This window comes from Eucyclogobius newberryi, unplaced genomic scaffold (genome assembly GCF_026437365.1).
Source record: "Eucyclogobius newberryi isolate DKJ021-1_F unplaced genomic scaffold, fEucNew1.0.hap1 SCAF_2, whole genome shotgun sequence".
In the NCBI taxonomy this organism is placed as follows: Eukaryota; Metazoa; Chordata; class Actinopteri; order Gobiiformes; family Gobiidae; genus Eucyclogobius; species Eucyclogobius newberryi.
Window position 1 is genome coordinate 41,058,887 of NW_027315834.1, and position 9,516 is coordinate 41,068,402.

A 9,516-nucleotide genomic window follows, 5' to 3' on the forward strand; every position below is an offset into this window, starting at 1 on the left:
TCCATGCAAAAAAGTGCATTGCAGATATTGTGTTTTTTCACAATTGGCCAGTAGGGGTGCAATTAATGCCTTCACTTCCTCTTCCGCTTTTATTTTGATGGGACATTTCTTCTCGTGTCGTGGTCTTAGCATTAGCGTTAGCATCAGCATTAGCGCATACTTCCCAACTTATTTACCATCCCAGGGGGGGATAAGGCATTGAAGTATGATATACACAAATAACTATGACATACTTTAAGTAGGCTTTAGTGTAGAACTTTATTGTTTACAATCCATAACAGACATACATATTAAACAAATACATCAGAGGTTTGTTTCACATACAGTGCCATTGTGACTGGTGTGCTCATTGGAATGTGCCATTTTAGATTTGCAGCGTATTTTTTTAAACTCTTCAGCGACCTCCAGAGGACTCAGGTTCTTGGTCTCGGGAAAGTAAAACCCCACATACAAGCAAGTGAACGCACAAAAAAACAGAAATATTAAGAAACAAAAGTAATTAATTTTTTGCTGTAAAAGAAAAAAAAAAGTCAGAATTTCAATGTCAAATTGTGTGAGTCAAATATAATGGCGCTTACGACTAAGATGGGGAAGAGCATTCCCACACAGAACAAGCCAGACCAGTTGAGGAACGTCCCAACAGTGAAAGCTGCAGATTTGTATGTTTGTGTGAAGAGCTCCACTGGAAGAGCAGTCGTGGCGCCACCTGCCAAACAACCATGGTTCAAAACAGTTCACTTTAGTAACTCCCATTGGTGAGATTAGTAAGACTTTTTAATCACTGAAAAGACTAATGTAACTCAATTTAGAGATTTATTATATTTAAATGTATTATACTTTCACTGTTGAATGACAAAGTGACTTACCTGGTCCACTTCCAAAGGAGAATATAAAAATAAAAACCAACATCATACTGCAGTAAGGCAGCCATGAAAGATTAGCCTAAAGGCAAAATAAAAGAAGAATACATGTGAATACATTACTTCAGGAGTTGTGTTAAAAGCTGAGGTAGATTATTCACTCCCCAAAGGACAGTTCTAGTGCAGCCAGCAGTTTAAAAACGTTCACATACAAAGCATCACAGTATTTAAACCTAGGGCAGGGCCTGTGAGGGCAGGGCCTGAGAGGGCAGGGCCTGTGAGGAGAGGGCAGGGCTTGTGAGGGCAGGGCCTGAGAGGGCAGGGCCTGTGAAGGCAGTGCAGGGCCTGAGAGGGCAGGGCCTGTGAGGGCAGGGCCTGTGAGGGCAGGGCCTGTGAGGAGAGGGCAGGGCCTGTGAGGGCAGGGCCTGTGAGGGCAGGGCCTGTGAGGAGAGGGCAGGGCCTGTGAGGGCAGGGCCTGTGAGGGCAGGGCCTGAGAGGGCAGGGCCTGTGAGGAGAGGGCAGGGCCTGAGAGGGCAGGGCCTGTGAGGAGAGGGCAGGGCCTGTGAGGGCAGGGCCTGAGAGGGCAGGGCCTGTGAAGGCAGTGCAGGGCCTGAGAGGGCAGGGCCTGAGAGGGCAGGGCCTGTGAGGAGAGGGCAGGGCCTGTGAGGGCAGGGCCTGTGAGGGCAGGGCAAGGCAAGGCAAGTTTATTTGTAGAGCACATTTCATACACAAGGCAATTCAAAGTGCTTCACAGCAGGAAAAATGCATTCAAATCACAAAGAAATTACAGAAATACAATAAAATTAACTAAATTAAAAATTATCAATCCAACTGATTTTCTAAACTAATAAAATCACAAACAAAAGAGAAGAGTGCAAAGAAAAAATCCTTTTAGTCATATGCGCAGCTAAACAAAACAGCTTTTAGCTTAGATTTGAACATTGTCAGAGTAGAAGCCTGTCTCACATCTTCAGGAAGACTGTTCCAGATTTTAGCTGCATAAAACTGAAACGCAGATTCCCCATGTTTTGTCCTGACTCTGGGCACCAGCAGGAGGCCGGTCCCTGAGGTCCTCAGAGTCCGAGATGGTTCATATGGCACTAACATATCCAAGATGTACTTTGGTGCTAGGCCATGGAGAGACTTGTACACAAGCAGAGCTGCTTTAAAGTCTATTCTCTGAGCCACAGGGAGCCAGTGCAGAGACCTGAGAACAGGACTAATGTGATCATACTTCCTGGTTCTGGTCAGGACCCGAGCAGCAGCGTTCTGGATGTACTGCAGCTGTTTTACAGCTCGTTTGGAGAGACCAGTGAGCAGGCCGTTACAGTAGTCTAATCTACTGGAGACAAACGCGTGGATAAGTCTCTCTAAATCTGGTTTTGACACTATATTTTTGATTTTGGCAATGTTTTTTAGATGGTAAAAAGCTGCTGATGTTATTGATTTGACGTGGCAATTAAAGTTCAAGTCTGAGTCCATTATTACCCCCAGATTTCTAATTTGGTTTGTAGGTTTTAGAGCGAGACTCTGGAGGTGACCGCTAATACTTTCTCTTTGTTTCTGTGGGCCAAAAACGATTATTTCAGTCTTGTCTGAGTTCAGCTGGAGAAAGTTGTTTTGCATCCACACACTGATCTGTTGGATGCAGTGACAGAGTGAATCTACTGGTCCATATTCACCTGCCGATAGTGAAACATAGATCTGAGTGTCGTCTGCATAATTGTGATAGGACACATTTTCACTGCGTATCAACTGACCCAACGGCAGCATGTAGAGGTTGAACAGAAGGGGACCCAGGACTGACCCTTGGGGCACTCCACAGGTCAGGGTCATGTGGTCTGAGACACAGCTACCAATTTCAACAAAGTACTTCCTGTCTTCCAGATAGGACCTTAACCAGTTTAGGGCAGTGCCAGTGATGCCCACCCAGTCCTCTAGTCTCTGTAAGAGGATCCCATGATCGACAGTGTCAAAAGCAGCACTCAGATCTAACAGAATTAAGACTGAGGCTTTTGCCCGTGTCAGGGCCTGTGAGGAGAGGGCAGGGCCTGTGAGGGCAGGGCCTGAGAGGGCAGGGCCTGTGAGGAGAGGGCAGGGCCTGAGAGGGCAGGGCCTGTGAGGAGAGGGCAGGGCCTGTGAGGGCAGGGCCTGAGAGGGCAGGGCCTGAGAGGGCAGGGCCTGTGAAGGCAGTGCAGGGCCTGAGAGGGCAGGGCCTGAGAGGGCAGGGCCTGTGAGGGCAGGGCCTGAGAGGGCAGGGCCTGTGAGGAGAGGGCAGGGCCTGTGAGGAGAGGGCAGGGCCTGTGAGGGCAGGGCCTGAGAGGGCAGGGCCTGTGAAGGCAGGGCAGGGCCTGAGAGGGCAGGGCCTGAGAGGGCAGGGCCTGTGAGGGCAGGGCCTGAGAGGGCAGGGCCTGTGAGGAGAGGGCAGGGCCTGTGAGGAGAGGGCAGGGCCTGTGAGGGCAGGGCCTGAGAGGGCAGGGCCTGTGAAGGCAGGGCAGGGCCTGAGAGGGCAGGGCCTGTGAGGGCAGGGCAGGGCCTGTGAGGGCAGGGCCTGTGAGGAGCGGGCAGGGCCTGAGAGGGCAGGGCAGGGCCTGTGAGGGCAGGGCCTGAGAGGGCAGGGCCTGAGAGGGCAGGGCAGGGCCTGTGAGGGCAGGGCTTGAGAGGGCAGGGCCTGAGAGAGCAGGGCAGGGCCTGTGAGGGCAGGGCCTGAGAGAGCAGGGCAGGGCCTGAGAGGGCAGGGCCTGAGAGAGCAGTGGGTGAGTCTAACAGAATCTTTCTGGCTTTAGTCACCGACCTTGTTTTAAGCAGGTCCAAGATATCATTGCACTGAGTTCTAAAGATCTTTCACTATGAAGACGGCTACAATTTTTCAGGTTCAACAAATTGAACCAACAAAGAAAAGAAAACGTTAAAAGCGATTCCATAAAACAAATTTTAAAACATTGTCATGAAAGGACGATCAATCAGAGTTTCAGAGTGATGAAAATGTAGCAACGTTGTCATCATTCCAAACCAAAATGGAAATGGAAATATTGCGTTAACATTTGGAATGACAATATTTGGTATGGCTTAAAAATAATGGGCCTTAGTATGTATTAAGTGATAATATGCACCTAATATTTGTTTATGCGTGCGGTTTATAATTTATTTATAAAGAAATATCACTTGGTTATTGAAAAGACATTAATAAGCAGTTCTTATAACATTTTGGTTTATTAACACACACACATATATTTTTGGTTTATGGCTTATTTACATTTATATTTACATTTATATTGTTATTATAAGTAATAAACTAGGGATTACACCGACATAATAAACTAGGGATGTACAAAAAATGTTCACGAGGAGCCACATGTTGAAATAGATGAAGTGCCACTTTTATCTCTGGCCACTTTTATCTTTTTGTAATATTTCGTAATAGTCTTCAGTGTTGCCTGCCTATAGACAACAGATGGAGAGCATCTTTGTTATAATCTGGCATATTTGTTACAGATATTTATTTCATATATATTAAAATAACTAAATAAATAACTACATTGAGGGCCATATAGACTGGTGGTTTATGGTTATTCAGATGGAGTGCATTTCACAGGTTGGATCGAGCCAACACGTCTTTGTTCTGGATTCAAAGCTTCATGTCAAATATATTTGGGACGAGAAAAAATATTTAAAGGTTATGATGGTATAAAAATGTCAAACGTATACTAAAATCGACCACTTATGGTTATCCCGAAGGCAGACGAAAAATGATCTTAGGGCCACATTTAGCCCCCGGGCCATAGTTTGGACACTCCAGGCATAAACAAATAACTAGCGCTTATTCATGCCTTATTTCAAAGCGCTACCCAATATTTTTGAACTGTATTTTGATATTTCAAATAGTTAACATGCTCGCAATTGCACTGTTATTGCCTAAGCGTCCTATTCAGACTGTGATTCTGGAGGTCACCTGCAGATACATGGTGACCGTGAGGAGAACCAGCGTCACACACATCACCGCGTAGCCTCTGAGCAGCAGCATCCTTTTGCTTGAAACCTGGACCATGAAAAACTGCAACAGAACAAAGATGAGAAGCCCATTAAACACCCAGGTTTACTGATGCGACACGAGGGGGCGCTGCAGTGACACGGCACAGAGGCGGGGGGACACATCCAGCATCCTAAGAGCACATGTAATGACTCTGAAAGGTCACAGTCGTTGAGTTACATACCGAGAGGCACTGAGGCGTGGCGGTGCACGACTCACCAGGGATGAAGAGGCGGACAGCTCGCACAGGCTGGTTCCCAGGGCAGCGTAACGGAGGTCCTCTTCATGGATTCCCACGTGACGGAAGACTTCATAGGAATAAAAGTAAACCTGCAGCAGGATAGAGAGTGGACACAGTGTGGAGGGTTCTGAGTGGGCTTATGAACCAATTAGTAGTCGACTAGGCAGAGATGATTTTGTCCAATTAGTCGACTAGTCAAACAACTGTCCATTGAGATGTTTAGATAAATGATCAAAAAAGGTTGACATGTGGTGACTGAAGGCATTTACATGGAGAATATTTACAAAGAAAATGTATTAGTGCTGAAAAATCCCAACAGTTTTTTTGGTTTTATTACATTTTGATTCAATATTGTCGCAGTCTTAGTCATACAAATGTAAAATTGTTTGCGATTTAGAGACTGAATAGTCCAGATAATGATTAGAATCATTAAAATACAGCTACAATATTATTATTTTTTATTGTCGACTGGTCACAATTAGTTAATTAATTTGTATACGTTTATATAATACACTGCCAGACAATGCCATTTTAATCTTGCAGATGTAGAATAGCTGCCAGACTCGTCCCAGGCCTGGAGCCATCAATATCAAGCAATCAGTAATTACAGTCATGTCCCTGCTTTCAGTAATTAGGTTATGTTATTTCCTTAAATCATTATTTTCCCCCCCATAATGATAAGTGCTTAAAATGCTTTTTTTTTAGATTCACTGCGATCTATGCAATTTCTTCTGCATTGGTGTATTTTATAAACACAAGCCTCTATTAGTTGGAAATGGGTTATTTTTTAATGGAATTGTTAATCTTTTAATAATTTGTAATAGTTATAACTACACAAACTCTAAAACACATTAACACATTTTCTACAGTAGAAATAATCACTGACTAGTCGACTACTAAAATTAGAATTAATAAAACATTGCAACCTAAGTAGCTGTCGAATAGTTTGTTTTTTACTTTTTTTTCACGTAGTGGAGCAAAATTAGTTTTGCCCTTGTACAGATATGTTGTAAAAGCAGCACTTAGGGTCAAAATGAGCTGCAACATTTATTTATAAACCATTTAATTATAAAAGGAAGTGTGCTGTGAGCATGCTAGATGTTGTTAGCTTTACTGTGATGGGAAAACTCTGAAAGTCGTGAAAAGCGCTTATAAACTCATCGCATGTGAATAATTAGGATGTTCGGAAAATGAGGAATTAGAATTTGGACTAAGGGCTGTATGTTTTCCCTCAGTGAAATCAGGTACTGCTCCTTTCACCCGCTGTTTAAAGACCCTTGCATTGATTGATAACACAAACACAACCTGTTCCGTGTTGGATGCTGAGCGTGTGACCGTGGGAGCCATTTAAAGGTGTGTGTGCTTTGCAAATGCCATGTTTGAAGAAGACATTGTGACTCACGGCGTTGATGCCACAGAGCTGCAGGGAGGAGAATGTGACCAGGACAGAGATGAGCTGCCAGCGGACGTCCCGGTTTCTAAACAGCTGCAGCACTGTGCAAGTCCCTGCGTTCTGCTGCATTGCCTTCTCCTTCAACATTTCCTCCATCTCCAGCCTGTAGTCGCCGTCTCCCCACAGCCTCTTTAGCGCTAACGACAAGGGACAAGCACACACAGAACGTTTACAGTCTTAAATAAGATCATACGTTTAGATAATGATACGATTTGGCAGTACAGCAAGACGGTTTTGGTGTCATTTCAAGTTGTTGTTAAAAACGGCTTGACTTTTTCTTATTTTAGGTAAATTAGAGATATTTTACGCCTGTTCCAAAGACAATCTATACTTTAAAATATACGCAAAACAAACCTCTAACCCTATTTCCAGTGGGGTATTATTGAGTTATTTTGGTTCATGGTCATCTCTAGAGGCTGGTAGTGGCAGACTCTTTGGTGGTATAGAAAATGAGGAAGATCTGTAATTATTCATTTAAAATCAAGCTTTAAAATGTTAAGGCTGTCTACAATGTCTAATATGATAAAGATAATAGCATAGTTACCATGTGGTCTTATTATAATTCTGATAAAGATCTGTCTAAAACTGCTCATAACAGTCACATTTGTCCTGTTGTGATATATTTTAGCATCAATACTATACTATATACTATACAAGTTTTACTATTGACAAGTATCCGAATTGTTTGCTTTTGCCAACAAACAGTCCATTCCACAACAACTGAAGCTGTTGCACAGTATAAGCCTATTTATTGTGTGATGTCCCTGTCAAATGAATAAACTTATAGACTATCAGAGACAATGTACATTTTAGACACTTCAACCATCTTATTTCACGTCTTTGCTATGTTTCCTGTGAGAGTAATGTCCGTAACGTGCCCACCTTGCTCACAGGCCTGCCAGTCTCCTTTGGCCAGCAGCAGGAAGCTGGGAGACTCTGGCAGCAGCGGCAGCGTGGCCAGGTGAAGGAGAGACGTCACACCACTGAAAGCAAGCAGCCAGGGCCACCTCTCTCTGGTGCCAAGCAACTCTCTGCAGGAGATACAACAGGAGACACTGTGACTACGTCTGTGTGATCCCGCTGTCCTCCAGGTGACGACACAGTAACATAGTTCCATGAGTTCATTTGGACATAATGGTTTGAGTTTGACATTTTCACACCGTGACACAGTGGCAGAAAGTGGGTCCAACTGGCTTTAAGCATCTGTATAGTGTGGAACCTCTACAGTGTTTAAATTTATTTCTACTTTTATCAAGCACTGTGAACCATGCATATAAAACAGTTATGCACAAACAGAATTACAAGAACAGACTAAGTCAATTATTACCAAGGTACCGGTAATTTAGAGTTTTAGTTGCTTACGAACTAAGCATTGTACTTTTGGAACTACTGTGTCCAAGTCCTTAGGTCATTGATCAATGATTTTTATGTCTAAATCTGAGAATGAATGAAAATAGATCTGAAGGATTTGGGAATTGCGATTAGATTTGAGATTTGTCTTTTAATAATTGTATTTGAAATGATTTCAGAAGAAGTGACAAAAAGACTGAAATATGAACTGACAAAAAGTATTTCAGAACATGCTTGTCCAGATCAGATATTTTATGTATAATGAACACATGTAAATTACAGTGTAAATATGCCACATTATAACATGCTAATACTAATTTCCATAGGTTGTCCCTAGGCAGGTTTCACAGAATACAATTAAAAAACATTACAAAATTAAGATTTGCTATTGGCATCCGTTCAAATTGTGATTTTGATTCAGCCGAGATTAATCTAAATATTCCTAAACATTCTGAGATTTAAAGACAGATTTTTTCCCCATTTATTTGTGTCCCCAGTAGCTCTAAAGTCACCAATTGAGAAAGATTTTTCAGTGTCAGTTGCGCTCACCTGATGCCTAGTAACTGACCACTTAATTTCCCCAAAGCGATGAAGGAGGCCACGGTGACCCCCACTGCCCCACGCAGACTTTTAGGGGCACATTCCATAATGTACATGGTTTGAGCAATGACTCCGAGTCCTAAAACAACAATGTGAATTATAAATAATCAATACAGATCAATAGAAGTACTCTGATCAATGATCTATCAATTCAGAAATATTTAATAGTGAATTCATTCATCAATCAAAATCTTTTTTAGCAGACTTATTAGAACAAACAAAATATGTTTTACCAGCATTCATTCCATGGAAAAATCGCGCCGCCATTATCATCTCAAAAGACATGGCTGTTTTACTCAAAAGCATCAACAGAGCTCCGATTAGAGCTGGAATACTGCTCAGTAAAAGGCATTGTTTCCTGCCAGACAAGGAAAAGAGATTTGAAAGGTCCACTAACATAGCAGCCAAAAAGTGTACCAAATATTGTACATTTTTGTGTTTATTGACCTGCCAACTTTTGACATGATAGAGTTGGCCAACAGTGCAGCAAACAGCCCTCCGATGGGGAAAATGGACACAATAAAAGACCAGATCAGAGAAATCTGCCACTGCTCCAAGTTAACACCATATCTCTCCACACAAGTAACGTTCACCAGCTCCTGAATGAACTGCAACAAAGGTGTTACACAATCAGCTCACTATTTCAAATTGTGTATGGTTTGGTAGAGTTGTGCATATTCAAACTGATCCAGAGTTTGAACTCACTGCAGAGGGAGAAGTCATCGAGGAAAGACTGAATCCATATTGAAAAGTGCCTCCAATGCCAGAGATGAAAATGACAGCGATGACCAAAGGACACTAAACACACAGCATAAGCTTTAGAAAGTATTCTAAAATGCATGGCTTTAAACGTATTTCCTTGAGAAGAAAAAAATATCAATTTAATTTTAGTTTTGAATTGTGTGTGTTGTGATTATCATGTCCTAATGTGCTGTTAAAATGCATTGATAGAAATAAATGGGAAAAAGCTAAGGTAAACTAA

General features: G+C 42.7%; 1 protein-coding gene across 1 annotated transcript; it reads right to left on the minus strand.

Moving 5' to 3' along the window:
* Positions 1-268: 268 nt before the first annotated feature.
* slc2a11l (solute carrier family 2 member 11, like) lies at positions 269-9,272 on the minus strand. The gene is made up of 11 exons (XM_072453933.1): positions 9,240-9,272; positions 8,982-9,142; positions 8,768-8,892; positions 8,484-8,613; positions 7,467-7,615; positions 6,534-6,721; positions 5,110-5,220; positions 4,813-4,914; positions 867-942; positions 579-706; positions 269-510 (listed from the first exon to the last, which is right to left on the minus strand). Exons 1-11 carry the CDS (start codon positions 9,255-9,257, stop codon positions 304-306), a joined length of 1,395 nt encoding a protein of 464 aa, XP_072310034.1. The 5' UTR covers positions 9,258-9,272; the 3' UTR covers positions 269-303.
* Between the last annotated feature and the right edge of the window lie 244 nt (positions 9,273-9,516).

Excerpts from the sequence above, each read along its gene's own strand:
- slc2a11l (XM_072453933.1), bottom strand. Across the intron at positions 5,221-6,533 it reads AGCTCTGTGGCATCAACGCC|GTTTACTTTTATTCCTATGA; the intron begins GTGAGTCACAAT and ends ATCCTGCTGCAG. Across the intron at positions 4,915-5,109 it reads TGTCCGCCTCTTCATCCCTG|TTTTTCATGGTCCAGGTTTC; the intron begins GTGAGTCGTGCA and ends GTTCTGTTGCAG.